Below are 18,729 nucleotides of genomic sequence, written 5' to 3'. Positions count from 1 at the left end.
GAAGGTACTAATTTTACATTTTGTTCATAATAGTTGAATATTTTGTGAATTGGCATGGTAAAATAAATAAAGTTGTTGTTATTGGTTTATGTTCTGATGTTGCAGGTACGAGTTAGGCACAATGTGCTGACTCAATATATTGTTGATGTCAACCGTAAACTTAGTAGGTTTCAACAAGAAAGGATTAAACAAACTTCATTTAAGTGGATGCTTGAAATGGACAAAGTGTTGGATATATCTAACAGCCTCATGAGAGAACTATTAAGTAGATGGGCAGCCGATAAGGAAGCATTTAGGATTAGAAAAAGTATAGTTCCATTTTCAACTCTTGATGTGTGTTTTGCATTAGAATTGCCGGTTGTGGGGGAAGAGGTGAAAATGGAGAATGATGGGGGAGGTGTTGTGAATACATTGTTTGAAGAAGGGGAGGAAATGAATTTGTCAACAATTTTGAAAAAGTTGGAGGATAAAAATTTGAACAAAAATGTTGATGATTTTGTTAGGTTATACATATTGCTAGGGTTATATGTATTTTATGTTCCTAGAACTTCTAGAACCTTTACTTCTTTTGCTTTTAAGTGTTTAGACAATTTAGATGCATTACAATTATATAACTGGGGGGGTGCAGTGTATAATGTCTTAGTTACAAGTTTGACGAGGGCATCCCAAGTTTACTACGAAGACAAGAATGTTAGTGAAATATATTTGGCAGGTTGTGTCGCTGTTTTGCAGGTTAGTTACGAACCCCAGCATTGTCATTAATATCCAACACTCTTTTTGTTTGCAAAGATATTTTCCTATTACCGTGAAACAATCTAGAATTCGTCGGGCTCAATTGATGTGAGTGTTCCTCGTGTACCGACATAATATACCACTTGCCTTCTTTTATTCCAACAGTTATACGAGCCGGACATTCAACCGTCTGAGTAGGGTGAGTGCTTAATTCTGGTGGAATCGCAGACATGTAATTTCCCGCCCTAGCACATACTAAGATAAAGTACCTTAATTCCTTGTCAGGTCCTTTTTTTGAACTTCGAGTTCTAATTGCAAAACCCTTTTTAATGCCATATTGTCGGTAATAACTTTTCACGGCATCTGCAGTGTCAAAACACATTCCAACTGTAGGAGCTGATTCATCAACTACATTTGGAACAGACTCATCAATATTGATCTGGGAATCTGTATCAGGAAGTATATTTTCCACATAATCATTCCCAGCTAAATGATTCGAATGCTGAGATTCTTCTAAGAACGGAATGTCATCAAGTGACAAATCTGTCATTACCTTAAACCTGTTGTGTGTACAATGCTTAGCTTAATTGACGTTCACAAAAAAAATTAATGCACATGTATACAATTTTCTTTATATAACTTAACTTAAAAATTTAAAACAATGAACAAAATAAATCTACTGCATCATTAAAGAACTATGACTACTTTTATGCATTATTTAACAATTTGCACAAAGTTACAAATAAGCTATGTATTGAATGCAAGAGTACCTTCACCAACAGAACCTTCAATGGATGCTGACCGTGGTGGACCTTAACTGCTCTTGAATTTGTATTTAATGCAATGAAGAACAATGAAGATTAGTGAATGCTGACAGTGCTGGACGTTATCTGCCCTTAAATTTCTAGTTAATGCAGTGAAGAACAATGAAGAAGAACCGTTGCTATCAATGAATGCTGACAGTGGTGGACGTTATCTGCTTTTGAATTTGTAGTTAATGCAAGGAAGTAGAATGAAGAAGAACTGGTGCTATAATGAATGCTGACAGTGGTGGAGGGGATGCAGGACGTGGTGCTGGACGAGGTAGAATGAAGGGCACACACTTTCTCTTTAATGTGTGAATGGAAAAATCAGCATTTGTGGCATTGAGGAATGAACCCCACCTGCAAAAAACTAAAGATAAAGTTGGAGCAAAACTATCTTTGCACGTAACATTCATGGCAAATTAGCATTTATTGCCATTTTAAGAAGTACCGTACTGCACCTTACTTTAAAACATATTTTAAATTAAATTATTGATGCATTTATGCTAAGTTATTATTAGACAAGACATTTGCTTTTTCCTTGCTTGAAACGTGAACATGTGCCCAAAGTTCATCTTTAAATGCCACTCACCTAAACTGTACCACACCTAAACTGCACCTCATATTAAAAATTATTTTAAAAAACAAATTATTGTTGCATTTATGATATGTTATTAAGGGTTATTAATTAGACAATACATCTGCTTTTTCCTTGCTTGAAATGTGAACATGTGCCAAACATTCATCTTTATATGGCACCCACCTAAACCGCACCTAACCTTTAAAAATATTTTAAAAAACAAATTCTTCCATTTTCGTCCCTTTTCCTTCCTTCAATAACATGTGCCCAACGTTCATCTATATATAGGGCATGCGATAGGATGAATTTGTTCAACTATACATCCATTCCAAATGGAGTCATGGGAAGGGCTTGATATCGACGACAATGACATTGGTAGTTATGTACGACGTTGCAACTCTACTACCAATGTCATTCCGGGACCAGCTGGTAATGTGCAAGCCATGATCCTTAATCGGAACTCTGACCAGCCAGTGAACACTCAAGAATTTATAAACCGTATAGGTCAACAAACTTATGATCGTGATTTTACATCCAACCAATGGAAATGGGCAGAAAAATTCCTTCAATTCCAAGGTAATACTCAATCACCTTTTTTAGAATGGAACAACAAAAGTTTATGTCTAGTGATGTTTTCATTTTATTGAGAAGGAGAAATTGAAGGACGTGGTTCTGAACAGAGATCATTCCTGGGAAGTTTGAAAGAATTAGATGTTTTCCCACTCTTAAGTTGTCTAATCAAATCATGCAAGCACAATGGTCTAGGAGACATGTTAATAACAATTAAGGTAATATACCTATTATGTAATCTTTCTTACATTTTGCAAAAGAAGTTGTATATTAAATTTCTTGCTTTACAGGATCGGACGGGGACTGCAAGTGCAAGTGTTCATGGGAAGGTTTTAAAGAATGAAGAATTTGGTTCTCTAATTGAAGTTGGCTCTGTTTTAGTCTTAAAGAATGTATTAACCTGGTGAAAAACAAACTTTTCTTTTACAATTCCATATGTCATGTCATTCATACAAGTATTTTTGTGTGTTTTTTAGGTGGGCATTTTCACTCCAAATCGAAGGAACTTCTACCTTAATATCACTCTTAACAACATTGTCAAGGTATGTAGTCAATCAAAATAAATGTAATACAACTGTGCAAGTTAAAATAATAATCGTCTTCTTTAGATTACATTACATGGTTGAAATTAAATTGTCATTCATGTAGGTTTTCAATTCTGACATATGTCCACCCACTGATGACTTAGTTCGTGCTTGTCATCCAGTAGTAAGACTTCCACCCACGACTCTAGGTACAATACAAGAAATGAACAACACTTTAAAAACTATAATGAAAGTTGCCCATGTATATTGTCTAACATTTGCCTTCCTCATCAATTTTCAGATGCAGAAAAGATGGAGTTATTATTCAAGGCCATCAAAAAATAAGGAATTAGACAATCTTGAATATTATGTAGTTCGAACTTGTATGTGACGTCAAATAATGTTAAATGACGATTATTAACATCTCAGTTATTTTGCTGTTTTTATGTAAGTGGGGACCCCATTTATTTTAACTGGGGACCTATGTTGTAGTTTGTGAACAGTAATTTAATCCTGCAACTGGGTAATTTAATCCTTAATTTCTGGTGTATTTATATAAGTGGGGACCCCTGTTATTTTAACTGGGGAGCTATGTTGTAGTTTTTGCACAGTCACTTAATCCTGCAACTGGGTCATGAGTTTTGGATTTTTCGTCAGCAAAGAGGGTTCAGATGGGAGTCCAGGGACCACATTGGAGGTTCAGGCCATTCATTGGTGAAAGTCTACCTCAATTTCTGGTGTATTTATATAAGTGGGGACCCCTGTTATTTTAACTGGGGACCTATGTTGTAGTTTTTGCACAGTCACTTAATCCTGCAACTGGGTCATCAGTTTTGGATTTTTTGGCTGCAAAAAGGGTTCAGATGGGAGTCCAAGGACCTCATTGGAGGTTCAGGCCATTCATTGGTGAAAGTCTACCTCAATTTCTGGTGTATTTATATAAGTGGGGACCCCTGTTATTTTAACTGGGGACCTATGTTGTAGTTTTTGCACAATCACTTAATCCTGCAACTGGGTCATCAATTTTGGATTTTTCGTCTGCAAAGAGGGGTCAGATGGGAGTCCAGGGACCTCATTGGAGGTTCAGGCCATTCATTGGTGAAAGTCTACCTCAATTTCTGGTGTATTTATATAAGTGGGGACCCCTGTTATTTTAACTGGGGACCTATGTTGTAGTTTTTGCACAGTCACTTAATCCTGCAACTGGGTCATCAGTTTTGGATTTTTTGGCTGCAAAGAGGGTTCAGATGGGAGTCCAGGGACCTCATTGGAGGTTCAGGCCATTCATTGGTGAAAGTCTACCTCAATTTCTGGTGTATTTATATAAGTGGGGACCCCTGTTATTTTAACTGGGGACCTATGTTGTAGTTTTTGCACAGTCACTTAATCCTGCAACTGGGTCATCAGTTTTGGATTTTTTGGCTGCAAAGAGGGTTCAGATGGGAGTCCAGGGACCTCATTGGAGGTTCAGGCCATTCATTGGTGAAAGTCTACCTCAATTTCTGGTGTATTTATATAAGTGGGGACCCCTGTTATTTTAACTGGGGACCTATGTTGTAGTTTTTGCACAGTCACTTAATCCTGCAACTGGGTCATCAGTTTTGGATTTTTCGTCTGCAAAGAGGGTTCAGATGGAAGTCCAGGGACCTCATTGGAGGTTCAGGCCATTCATTGGTGAAAGTCTACCTCAATTTCTGGTGTATTTATATAAGTGGGGACCCCTGTTATTTTAACTGGGGACCTATGTTGTAGTTTTTGCACAGTCACTTAATCCTGCAACTGGGTCATCAGTTTTGGATTTTTTGGCTGCAAAGAGGGTTCAGATGGGAGTCCAGGGACCTCATTGGAGGTTCAGGCCATTCATTGGTGAAAGTCTACCTCAATTTCTGGTGTATTTATATAAGTGGGGACCCCTGTTATTTTAACTGGGGACCTATGTTGTAGTTTTTGCACAGTCACTTAATCCTGCAACTGGGTCATCAGTTTTGGATTTTTCGTCTGCAAAGAGGGTTCAGATGGGAGTCCAGGGACCTCATTGGAGGTTCAGGCAATCCATTGGTAAAAGACTACCTCATTGGGTTTTTCAATAATCAGAACAAAGTTCATTAATAAAAACAATACTACAAAATTATTGAATAATAATACTGTTAATGAATAACAAAATTAATCCACTTACACATTCAGAGTTTCCACAATAATTACTCCTTAACAAAATTATTGGTGCAATACTACAAATTACAATGGTTTCAACAATGTCAGCAAAGCATACATCCACTAACTTAAAAACAAAAAGCACCTAAAAACATATCCTTTAATGAAGTATCATTTTTTGGGTTTTTTTGGCTTCCTCTTTGAATATGTGGTCCAAGGTGTTTTCAAAACAACACTCTTGAAACGTTTCCTCGGTTCAACGTTCATTTTAGGAAACATGTTGACTTCTTCATTAGGTTGGACTTCATCTACATGTAATTGTTTATCTTCATGTACATCTTCATGACTGTTAAATTCTTCATTTGGTTCTACTTCATCTACATCTTCATAACTGCTTTCTGCCTTTTCCAAGTATGTGCAATCCATTGCAAGAGGTTCAACTTCAACTACTTCTGACTGAGTATCACGACGAAGACAATTTCTCCTTGCAATTAACTCAACTATGTCATTAACCTCTTTCTCCATACTTGTGATTAATAATTCCTGCTCCTCAGATTTCCGCATCAGTTGAAGAACTTTCACCCTCATTGCACGGACTTCATCCTTTGTTGGTTTCTTCTTCGTAATTCGACACCCAATTTGGTCAAAAGCTTCTTCAACAAATTTACTGCAAACTTCTTCATTGGAAGCACATAATTCAACAACAACCTGTTTGTTGACATATATAATTCCAAAAATAATTATCTACATTCAAAACAACACTAAGGTAATACAAATTACAAAAAAAAATACCTTATTCTTACGCAGACGACGTTCAAGTTCATGGTCACCAACTCTAACATTCATCCAATGCATGATACGGGGATATTTATTCCCACTAGTAGGTACTTGACGCTTATAAGAGAACAAATGTTCCATCGTCCATATCTGAACAATGAATACAAAAAAGGCATTTATTAAAAGGTCAACACGGATGCACAATTATTACAAACATTTACCGATAACAAAAATGTTTCATTTTACCTGCAAGAGGTAAACGCAACCATCCACATGGATATACGACATATTTCCCCGCGTAATCCATTTTGAAGCTGAACACAAACTATCAACCAAAATCTCATACACTAAACCCCCCCAATTATACATATCAAGTTTGTCTAAATCATCAACAAGGTTAAATAACCCATAATGAACTAAACCCAATCTAGTAGGGAGAATAAACTCCGACAAACCTAACAAGACATACAACTTACAAAAGTCCTCTGAGGAAATATCATTCCCAAGTTTCAAAATAACAGAATATATCATTTCCACAGTTACATGACCTTCTTCAAAAAAACTCCTTATGTGAGATATAATACTACTTTTCCTTAAATCAATTTTTCTACCACCTACTCTAAGACCTACACCTAAACACACATCTACCAAACTAAACGACACAAATTGATTCTGAATTGAAAAACATTGCTTCCTCTCCACCCAAGAACTACATAACTTACTTAAAAGTCCACGGCTCAATTTGATGTCCTCACGAACAAACAAAAGCCATCCAAATGGGGTGGACTGTATAATACTCTTTTGTTCCAAAGTTATAACCATGTTCACAACAGCCAAACGCTTTGACCTGCAATTATGCCTAAACACCTGTATATCAAAATCAAATACAAATACAGTATAATAATTAAAATTAAAGATAAATAAATGTAATTGTCATGTCTACTTAAAAACAAAAAACATCATTTCAAACAAACCTTAGCTTGACCCTCAGGATAACGATCAATCGTAAGAACCTCCTCATCTGAACATCCGCTAATTGACATTATATCCTCAAACAATTTTGTGAATGTTTCCTGTTGAGAACGAAACCAACATACACTCTTATAACATCAGTATGCTTATGCTTCAATAATAGAACATTCAGTTAATTTAGAGCAACATGAATTGTTGTGCAGTTCTATTAATACCTCAATTCTTAAATATATGTGCAGTTCTATTAATAAATAAGTTTTTTCATTTGAAAGGGGCAACATACACTTACAAATGGGAGCAATCAGATTTTCATTTAACCAAGCCTTTTCCATCACCACCTGGCGCCACATCATTAGCAACTACAAAGGGATTTAGAGAGAACATAAAACAATATTGTCCCACAATTTCATCAATAACTAACATAAAAGAATACTGCCCTATAGTTGTTTGTTACATTAGTGTCTCACAACCCATCCATTGCAAATTTAGGAACCAAATACCAATTTCAACATAGTTGCAAATTTTAAAACTAAATAACTATTTCAACAAATTTACAATTTAAGAACCAAAGAACAGAATAATTTAAAACTAATTTAGAAGGTACATGGTGGAATCTTCACTCTAACAGGAAGGCTTGTAACATCAATGACGTAAGGCTTTTCAAGACACCAATAACTAAATTGGGGAAACAAAGGTTTAATGATATTTTCAAAAAAAATTCACAACGAATGTAGAATGCAAATGAGTCAAATGTAGACCAAATTTACTCAGCTAACTAAACTGCCAAGAAATTAGATGAAAATAAAATAACATTTTAACCAAAATTGATTCTACTAACCTCTTCTTCATCTTTGGTCGGATCCAATATAATACAATAACTATCTGTTACAGAACGACATATTGAAACCAAACAGACAAGGATGACAATTAATTACTATTAATAGAATTAAAATGTAGAAATAAACCAACAGACAAACTAACTAGTGTACATTACCAGGAACATGCTTTGACGAATTCCAGTCTCTATAGGTGCATCACATGCTGCATAAACTGTACATGGAAGAAGATATATGTTAAGTTAAGTTAACAAAAAGAAGCAAAAATACAGAAGCATATATTTTAAATATTAAGTTAGGATAGGATTACGTTTTGGAAGCAAGCCTGGTTAGCCAACAAGAACTCATTGGCTTGAGATGCAGCTGCAGCTTCAGACACCAACGCCTTTATGACCAAAGTCTTAACCTCCCGGGATTTGTAAGGAAAACCCTCTCTCCCATACGAGTTAACCAACACTGCACTTCCCTCCGTCACCAATTGCTAGGAAACCCTAAAAAGTCAAATCCAAACCAATACAAAGGTCATTCAACATATAGAAAATCAAAACACCAATAAACCCCAGTGTCCAACAATCCAAAACCCCAACATCCAACAAATAAACGAAATCGAAAAACCCTAAGTCCTAAAAAATCAAAACGAAACCAATGAAAACTTGACGAAAAATTATATGAAAATAGATGCCAAATCAAAGACCTCACCGGAATCTGAATCGCAGACGGAATCAGAATCGCACACGTTACCAAAATCGGAATCGCAATTTCAGAAATATCCAAACAAAAACGAAATCCAATGTAATGCGGTACCGATATCGCACTACAAATGGTGTTGATCGTAGACTTCACCGGAATCGGAATGAGAATCGCTACCACTCCAAATCGCACTCCAAATCGCACTGAGAAAATGGGGCTGAAAACGAATTCCAATGTAATGCGGTACCGATATCGCACTACAAATCGTGCTGATCGTAGACTTCACCGAAATCGGAATGAGAATCGCTACCACTCCAAATCGCACTCCAAATCGCACTGAGAAAATGGGGCTGATTTTGCCTTTCTAAAACCTAATTTTTTACTACAGAACCCTAAATTTTAAAATTTTGCCACCTCAACAATACTGGCCCCACATAATACTTTATTATATTTTAATCCACATCAGCAGGCGTAATCTGGCGCAACACTTAATTGGGTGTCAAAATATCGGTTCCCTTAAAAATATAAAGGAAGTGGATGTCACTTGTTAACAACAAAAAGGAAAGCAAGGTGACAAGACTTTTATTATAAATTTTAGAATTATTTTACCTTAGATAATTAACTCTAGATTAGTTGTCTGAATTTGTTTCAATTTATTTGGAGTTTTAAATGGAGTTAGTTTTTATATTTTTTTTTTTTGTGAAAGAGAGGGAGTCAAAAGTTCTAGAAGATATTAAAGATTGATAATTTTGGATTGAGATTTTCTCCATTTAATTCTCTTATTAATTATCACTTATCTTTTTGATTGTATAATCAGAAGAAGCTGTGAAAATGATATTAATATTTGCAATTGTATATTTTTTCCGTATAAAAATATAATATTTTTTAAATTTTATGATTTTGAGACTTAGATGTCGAATGATGTAATTGTTAACTACTTAAATTAAATTATGCTGAGAATAATCAAACTTAAAAAATTAATCCATTTTTATGGGTATCAATCACGGTTTTTTTAAAGCCCTTATTTTTAAAGTAGTTTTTCTAGTTTAAAAAGATTTTTTTATGAGTTGGTCTTATGGGATTTTTATGAAGATATTGATCCTTTAAGTTTTTTTACGTGGGTTTCTTTTTTGAATTTATATTGTCCGGCCTCATGTCTTCTGGTTAAGGCAACTTAATAGGTATAATTAAATATTTATTAAAAAGTTAAAGGAATACGAAAGTCATTATATAAAAAATTATAAAGAAAATGAATGGTTATTTTAAAAAAAATAAGTATCATTTGACAAGAACTCAAAATAGGCGTAATTTTTCCTAATTAATACAATTTAGTTATATTACCATTTTCTCTACTTAAATCCTCATTGCTCCATGTGAGAAAGGATTTTGTCAATTTATTATCATGGAAAACCCATTCATGTTTTCTTTATGATAATCTCAGTGTATTCATGAACTTTATTGAAAAATTTGATTAATTTTTGCGAGGTTTCTTTTTCATTGCTTATTCTTATGCAGCAAATTCTGGCATAACCAATCTTAGCTTGATAGTTAGTGTGCATATGACATTAATGTTGTAAGTGTATTTGGTACGACTCCGTGAGTTTGTGTAATGGTGTGAATATATATATATATATATATATATATATATATATATATATATATATATTAAGTATGGTTCTCAACTAACCACACAACTAGCGAACAAAACTTTCGGAATTAGACAATAATAGAAGGTATTAACAGTGCCCATGAAAGGATGGATAAAATGGTGGTTGTATGACTGCTATAGAGTCAACCTGCAGGGAGAAGAGGAATATTCAAAGGGAAATTACAGGAAGAAGGATTCAGAGGAAGAAGAAGAATATCAGAAAGAGGTCATACCCAAATCATGCCTGTCCCTTAGGTCATACCCTGTGAGCCTCTTATTGGTTGTACGTATTCTGCTGCTTCTTCTGATGCCCTCAGTGTTCGTGCCCTCATCCATGTGTAAACTTTTTCTAACTGTCCGGCCATTTACCAAAAACCCCTGCTCTTTAGTTCTTTTTCCTTTACTGCCCTTTGTGCCCGTAACAATACCCTCCCCATTGGAAGCAACCTTGTCCTCAAGGTTGAATGATGGAAAGGCTTCTTCTATGTTTGAGACATCTTCCCAAGTAGCAGCATGAGTAGGAGTGTGTTGCCAATGGATTAGCACTTGAGGAATCTTCAATTGTCCTCTCAACAAGGTTCTTGATGCTAATACCTTCCATGGTAGCAGTACTGGTCCTTAAGTCAGATTCCCGTTTTGGATAGGAATGTAAGGATCGGTATGCTGCCCTCTAAATTATTTTAGCATAGAGGCATGGAAAACTGAGTGAATCTTAACTTCATCAGGTAGTTGTAGCCTATAGGCGACTGCACCAACCTTAGCTAGTATTGGAAATGGCTCAAAGTATTTCAATCCCAGTTTCTGATTAAGTCTCTTAGCCACTGTTTGTTGCTTGTATGGCTGGAGCTTAACCAGGACTAAATCTCCCACTTGAAAGTCAACTGATCTTCTTTTCTTGTCAGCATATTGTTTCATATAATTCTGAGCTCTGAGTAAGCTAAGCTTCACTTGTTCTATTATCTTGTCTCGCTGCAATAGATTAGCTTGGACAGTAGGTGAATCATGCTCATCCAACTGGTATTTAATCAGTGTAGGTGGATTCCGTCCATAAAGTGCTTTATAAGGAGGCATGCCAATGCTGCTGTGGTGACTGGTATTATACCAATATTGAGCCCAAGGAAGCAGCTTAGACCATTGGCTAGGATTGTTGAAGGAAAAACACCTAAGGTACATTTCTAAGGTTTTGTTCAGCACCTCAGTTTGGCCATCTGTTTGGGGATGATAAGCCAAGCTCATGGCCAAAGTAGTACCCTGTAATTTCCAGAGTTGTTTCCAGAAAGAGCTTATAAAAACCTTATCTCGGTCGGACACTATGGACTTTGGAATGCCATGCAATTTCACCACATTGTTGATAAATGCACCAGCCACTTGTTTGCTGTTAAAATCAGACCTCATTGGAATGAAGTGACCAAATTTGGATAACCTATCCACAATGACCATAATTGCAGTAAAACCTTGTGAAGGAGGAAGACCTATGATGAAATCCATAGCTATATCATCCCATACTTGGATAGGAATAGGGAGAGGTTGTAAAAGTCCGGCCGGAAAAGCTGTTTCCGTTTTGGTTTGTTGACATATCTTACAGTTCTGTACGAACATTCGGATATCGTGATGCATATTCACCCAATAGAATTGAGAACATATTCTAGCAATTGTCTTGGCTCTACCAGCATGGCCTCCCACTAAGCTATTATGAAATTCTGTCATAATTTTCTGTTTTAATTCCTCATCATTAGGAAGAACTGTTCGCTTTTTCCAGAACAGAATGCCATTGTGAACAGCAAAGTGCTTTACTGTTTCCGGTTCCGATTCGAGTTTGGCCATTATGATTTGTAACTCAGGGTCCTCCTTTATCTTTGCTTGTATGTCTTGTAGCCATTGGTTGACAGGTTCAGATATAGCCATGGACATGCATCTGGACAATGCATCAGCTACCACATTTTCTTTTCCCGGCTTATATTGAATTGTGAAATCATATCCAAGAAATTTAGGAAGCCATTGTTGTTGTTCTGGGGTGTGCAGGGATTGATCAAGGAGTTCTTTCAAGCTTTTCTGATCTGTTTTGATGGTGAACTTATGGCCTAGCAAGTAGTGCCTAAATTTGGCAATTGCTTGAGTGATGGCATATAACTCCCTAGCATAAGCAGATTGCTTCTGTTGTCGTGCAAATAATTTCTTAGAATAATAAGCCACAGGATGAGCTTGCTGCAGTAAGACAGCTCCAATTCCTATCCCTGATGCATCTGTTTCAAGAGTGAAAGGTTGAGTAAAGTTGGGTAGTGCTAATATCGGTGACGAGGTAAGAGCTTTTTTTAGTTTCACAAAAGCGTCCTCTGCTGTCGTGGTCCACTTAAAATTATCTTTCTTGAGCATATCTGTTAGCGGGGTTGCCAAAGAGGCGTAATTCCTGATAAACCATCTATAGTAGCCTGTGAGGCCTAAGAAGCCTCTCAATAACTTGAGAGATGTTGGTTTTGGCCAATCCTTCACAGCACGGATTTTATCTTCCTCCATTGCAATACCCGCATTGGATATAGTGTGACCAAGGTAGTCAATGTTGGTGGCACCAAAAGAACATTTGGACAGCTTGGCAAAGAGATGTTCCTTCTGTAAAACTTGCAAAACAGTCTCTAGATGTTGTAAGTGAGAAGAGCAATCGGGACTATAAACCAATATGTCATCAAAGAATACTAACACAAATTTTCTCAGCCACCCTTGAAAAATGTGATTCATTAGACTCTGGAAAGTAGCAGGGGCATTAGTGAGGCCAAATGGCATGACTAGCCATTCATAATGGCCTTGATGAGTCCGAAATGCTGTTTTATACCTGTCTTCAGGTTTCACCAATATCTGATGATATCCGGACCTCAGGTCAAGTTTAGAGAAATGAGTGGCTCCATGTAGTTCATCAATTAACTCATCGACTGTTGGGATGGGAAAGCTATCCTTGATGGTGAGAGCATTAAGAGCCCTATAATCCGTACAAAATCGCCACATTCCATCCTTTTTCTTCACAAGAATGATTGGTGATGAAAATGGACTCGTGCTTGGCTGGATTAGCTCTGCATTCAACATCTCTTGAATCATTTGCTCTATTTGAGCTTTTTGGCTGTGAGGATACCGATAAGGCTTAACCTTGACTGGGTTGGATCCTTCCAATAAGGGAATAGAGTGGTCATGCAGTCTGGGAGGGGGTAAACCAATGGGAACAGCAAACACTTGTCTATAAGTGTGCAATAAGGTTACAAGTGCAGGCTCCATTTGGTCTGGCAGCTGCCATTTGTTGTTATCTACTGCTGTTGCAACCCGAATGGCGTAGCACTCATGAATGGCATCCACGCTATAGAGCCTTCTGATATGATGTTATTGAGCAGCTTCAAGGTTTATCTAGTTGTACTTGTCCCCCTGTAAAGTAACCTGTTGTCCTTTATAATGGAATTGGATGTTGAGATCCCTATAATCATGGATGTGAGGGCCTATAGTTGAAAGCCAATTGGTACCAATAATCAAATCAGCCCCAGAAACAGGTAGTAAAAAGACAGGAAGATCAATTTGTGCACCCTGCATATTGACAGAGATGTTTCGAATGTAGCCTTCAGTTTCCAATCTATTGCCATTTCCCACCATTACTCTTAATTTTGGACTTTGTTCCACTTCAAGCTTCAGGAACTTAGCCAATCGTGGTTGAAGAAAGTTGTCGCTGCTACCTCCATCTACAATAACTTGAACGGCCATACCGTGCAGATCTGCTGCAAATCGGATAGTTCGGGCATGTCCAACACCTTCAAAAGCATCCAACGATAAGTGGAGGTCTTCAACAGGGAGTTCATTTGATGAATCTTCAATGTCTGGGGGTTCTGGTGGTTGCAGTATTATGTCTGTTTCACTGTCTTCCTCATCATCTTGCAAAATCATCAAATGTCGGTTGGGACATTTATGGTTGAATGAGAATTTTTCATCACATGTATAGCATTGGCCCTTTTCTCTTCTAAGTTGCATCTCTGCAGCAGTGAGTTTTTTTTATTTGGTTGGGATTGTATATTGGTTTGGTAGATGGTGTGGGAAGTAATGGGGGTAGAGGACTTTTAGAGGGTGCAGGGCGAGAATGATGGGTGTTATAGTAGTTGGGTTTGGGGTTGAAAATTCTGGCGATGGTAGTAGATGAGTGCGGCTTGGTATTAGTGTTATATCTGTCTTCATATAAGGAAGGTGGGGATTGGGCAATCACATCTCTTTGTAACTCCGTATGCAATCCACTAACAAAACAATTCAGCAATGCTTCTTGAGGTAAGCTACCGGAACGGTTAGCTAAGGACATAAATTGGAGATAATATTCAGAAACCGATCCTTTTTGTTGGAGTTTAAACAAAGCTGCTTGTGGACAATCAAATGGTGAAGGGCCAAATTCAGTTTCCAAGGCTGTGGTGAGAGCAGTCCATGACATAAATGGGTTGGTTCTTTGAATCATTTGGAACCAAGGGACGACATCTTCTTCCATATGAATTGCAGCAATAGTTAATCTATCCTCATCAGCAGTTCCATAATAGTCAAAAAATTGTTCAGCCTTGAAAATCCAAGCCATCACATCCGAGCCATTAAATTTAGGAAAATCTAATTTCACATTCCTAATCTGAAATGCTTGCCTAGGCTGTGTGGGTTTGCGTAGAGTTCATGCTAGATCCACCATGAAGCTGGGCTTGGTTTTGAAGCAGTGATTCCACCATTGATTGAATACGCTCCATGCGCGCGTTCGCTGCCACCTCTACTTGTGCAGTGTGCGCACATTGTTCTTGGTCACGTAACTCCAAGAGATCCATTACGCGTTTTAGTTCAGCGTCGTGAGCTCGTATCTCCGCTGCCATGGTGGTCATTCTTGTGTTATCAGCCATGGTGGCTCAATGAAAGCACCTATGTAATGGTGTGAAGATATATATATTAAGTATGGTTCTCAACTAACCACACAACTAGCTTACAAAACTCTCGGAATTAGACAATAATAAAAGGTATTAACAGTGCCCGTGAAAGGGTGGATAGAATGGTGGCTGTATGACTGCTATAGAGTCAACCTACATGGAGAAGAGGAATATTCAAAGGGGATTACAGGAAGAAGGATTCAGAGGAAGAAGAAGAATATCAGAAAGAGGTCATACCCAAATCATGCCTGTCCCTTAGGTCATACCCTGTGAGCCTCTTATTGGTTGTACGTATTCTGCTGCTTCTTCTTATGCCCTCAATGTGCGTGCCCTCATCCATGCGTAAACTTTTTCTAACTATCTGGCCATTTACCAAAAACCCCTGCTCTTTAGTTCTTTTTCCTTTGCTACCCTTGTGCCCGTAACAGTTTGTCAGAACGGTGCACACAAACAAACAGAAAAGACAATTTGGATTGGTTCAAATCTGAATTTATCTTCTGTTGTTATAATCTGGTTGGTTGCATGAAAACCGTTTACTAATTCAGAGTGCTGTGTTTTTGTATGTGTTTATTATACTTTTTAACCCGTACTATTTTTGTTCGCGTTCCTTCAGTGCTTTTCCTAAGGTATCACACACGCAATAATTAGCGACTAGTTTCCCCGTTTGGGCCATCTCCATGATCATTTGGCCCTAGGGCATTTTCCAGTTTCCTACTTTCCAGTAAGATTGAAGTGAGCACAATTTTGCTAATATACTCATTCCCTGTTAAAAAGAATGCTACTGTTTACTAAGCAGATTGATAACAACATGTTAATGACTAATGCTACATTAAAATACACAAATAATCATAGAACGAATCAAAGAAATCTGTAACCAACCTAGAAAACAAGGCAGATGGTTCATAGCTATTCAAAGATTCACAAAATTTCCAAAGACAGTTCAGGTTATTTCAAACTTAATTGTTATAGATAGTGATAATGTGCTGCTGATTAATTAATAGCTACATTATAGGGGTTGTATTTGAAGCTACAATATTACTTATTAGACAAGTATATATATATATATATATGTTAATGTTACAGGTGAAGAGAAGTATCAACACCAGAGTCAGAGCCCGAATCCCAATCATAGACGTTCTTCCATGAAGCTTGAAGGGACTGTGTATGTGTAGAATCCATGGAGCCCGTGTTCTTGGAGACTGGAGTCTCAATAGTGCTTTTGTTGTCCTCTAGCATGCACTGTGGAGTTGGCAATGGAGAAAGTGAAACAATGGGAGGTGACCTTGATGGGATCATCAGTTCAGGGTAGAAAAACTGTCTCGTAGTGGGGTTGGAATTGAAGTGTTTAGGCTCTACAGTGAGCATTTTCAGCAACTCTCTCTTCTTCCTCATTTCTTTCACTTTCTGCAACTGCCTAAATCTCTCTTGTAGTAGAACAATGGAGGAGCGAACTGCAGAGGGTTCATGGACCTTCCTTCTCATTATGAGTTGCTATGTTGTAGTATCTTGTGGTTGTGGCTTCAGAAAGCAGAATGGCAGATAGTAAGTGACAAGGAGTGAGGTCTGAGGAAGGAGGAATGAATTGCTTTTCGTGTACTATTTATAGAGGGTTGGCTTGGTTAGGATTTTCCAATACAATAAATTACTCACTTTTATTCCCTCAATGAAAGTCTTAATGATTAAAAAAGAAATGAGAATCGGCAACTAAGCTGAAAAATCCAAAAAGAAGATGTTGATTGACCAATATAACCGATTTTGTAACCAGTGAATGTGGCTATGTGGGGTATTGCATAAAGCATATCTTGTAATTTTTTTCTTACAAAGAGACAAGAGCATTGGTAAAGCAGAAAATGACTCGCTGAATAGTCCAAGAGAATGGTGAAACTAGCAAATGGAAGGGAGTGTTTGGAAGAATAATAAGTCGATTGGTGCTTTGTCAGTTTGTCAACGTGTCCAAAAGCCATGTTCTTGAGCTGTGTTTTGAGGGTAGTGGAGTCTTTTTGGTGGGCTTTGTTGGTATATCATATATTTTTTCTTTCTAATGCTCTACTAACCTTTTTCTTTTGTTGGGAGAAGGGGAAGCTGAAGGATTGGGCAAAAAGGACAAGGGCTAATAGCTAGAAGGGAGGAATGATCTTTTCTGTTCATTAGATCATGCTTTGATCTAACAATTGTGTAGGACAAGGACAAACATACCAACATTCTTCTCTCTCCATCTCTATGCAAGTTCCTTGTCTTCAAGTGTTTGGATGCGAATGGCATGCACAAATGAAAGCTGCAGATACCACTAATGCTTGGATTGGTGCTTCTTTTATGCAACATAACCATAACCCTCTTCGATTTCGTCTTAGTCCTTTAAGTTTGAAACATGTGTTGATCTATTGAGATTATATTAGACTCCTATTATCTTTCGCTTGCCCATTAAGTTACATAGAACAGCTTGTTTTGGAGAAAGGAATGACGCCAAATTAGCAACAATCAAGGATAAAAAGAACTATGAGCCAATGTATAACGATGAGTAGTGGCTAGTTTCTTGGTATAACTAGTGCAACGCAGTGGCCACTGGCCAATAAAGTAAAAGGTACTTGAATCTCAGTTTGAATCCAATCAATGTAACAGCTTCACTTGAGATTAAATGACTTAAAGTTTGTCAGAAAAAAATGTGATGTTTTTAACTAAAGCATGCTACACTTGCAGTCAAGCAACCTGCTTTTCAAAGTTTCCACATGTCATGGTGTTGTTCACTATTTGATTTGAGCACATTATTGGTGAGAGTATGATTGGAATGTGTCTATTCTTAAGTCCCTGTTCTCTGTTCTGAATTCAAAGATTATTTACAAAGTCAGATATATGCATGTGTGATTCGTCTCAAATGATAAGGATCACAAGTGTTTTCATTCTTTGCAACTGTCTTTTCTTATTTAACATCAATTTTTACATTGTTTTACTGATACCAAACTTGCTTTCGAGTACAATTGCACATATCTGCATCACATAATTTGCACATATAAAGCTGATGCATTCGTATGTATGTATGTAAAGTAAATAAAATTTGTATGTAAAGTAAATAAAATTTGCATGTGTTTCTCACTTGGTTGACAACTCTATGTTAATAATAAAGAACAAATATTTACTCAACTAAATTTTATTGTTTCCCAGCATCAAAACTAGTTAAAACTCGCAGGTCAATCTAATGGATCATGAATTTGCACCTTATTAGATTAAAACAAATAAACTTATTTTAGTTATAATAAAAGAATTATCCAACTCACTTAGAACCTAATCCACTGGATTAAACAACTTCTGGGATGGGTTAGCCCACTAACTGTCCACTGTAAAAAACAACTTATTATATTACTCTCCTCCCTAATCTGGTGAACTTGTAGTTCACTAAGAAAATAACTAAAAAAATAAATGAAATTTTTGTAGATTTTTTGCTTAAGAATTTAACGATGCTGGTGGATAAAGATGATGATGATATTGTGAAAATATTTACTATTGAGGATTGTGATTAGAATTATTTTTCAAAATAA

General features: G+C 36.9%; 1 protein-coding gene and 1 non-coding gene across 2 annotated transcripts; both read right to left on the bottom strand.

Annotated features, from left to right (window-relative positions):
* Positions 1 to 733: 733 nt before the first annotated feature.
* Positions 734 to 1,282, bottom strand: LOC137839178 (protein FAR-RED IMPAIRED RESPONSE 1-like). The gene has a single exon (XM_068648304.1). The coding sequence runs from the start codon at positions 1,280 to 1,282 to the stop codon at positions 734 to 736; it is 549 nt and encodes a 182-aa protein (XP_068504405.1).
* A 4,249-nt stretch (positions 1,283 to 5,531) lies between these two features.
* Positions 5,532 to 15,172, bottom strand: LOC137839177 (uncharacterized). Its single transcript, XR_016519420.1, has 11 exons — positions 15,050 to 15,172; positions 10,517 to 14,931; positions 8,645 to 8,838; positions 8,457 to 8,568; positions 8,104 to 8,159; positions 7,112 to 7,210; positions 6,860 to 7,004; positions 6,614 to 6,763; positions 6,384 to 6,517; positions 6,153 to 6,287; positions 5,532 to 6,068 (listed from the first exon to the last, which is right to left on the bottom strand). It is a non-coding gene; the product is annotated as an uncharacterized LOC137839177 (transcript).
* Between the last annotated feature and the right edge of the window lie 3,557 nt (positions 15,173 to 18,729).

This window comes from Phaseolus vulgaris, chromosome 3, assembly GCF_051622355.1.
Source record: "Phaseolus vulgaris cultivar YP4 chromosome 3, ASM5162235v1, whole genome shotgun sequence".
NCBI classification, from domain to species: domain Eukaryota; kingdom Viridiplantae; phylum Streptophyta; class Magnoliopsida; order Fabales; family Fabaceae; genus Phaseolus; species Phaseolus vulgaris.
This window is presented reverse-complemented; position numbering and strand designations above follow the sequence as displayed.

What these genes read in the sequence shown, in the direction of transcription:
- LOC137839178 (XM_068648304.1), bottom strand. Translation starts at nt 1,282, where the DNA reads ATGACAGATTTGTCACTTGATGACATTCCGTTCTTAGAAGAATCTCAG.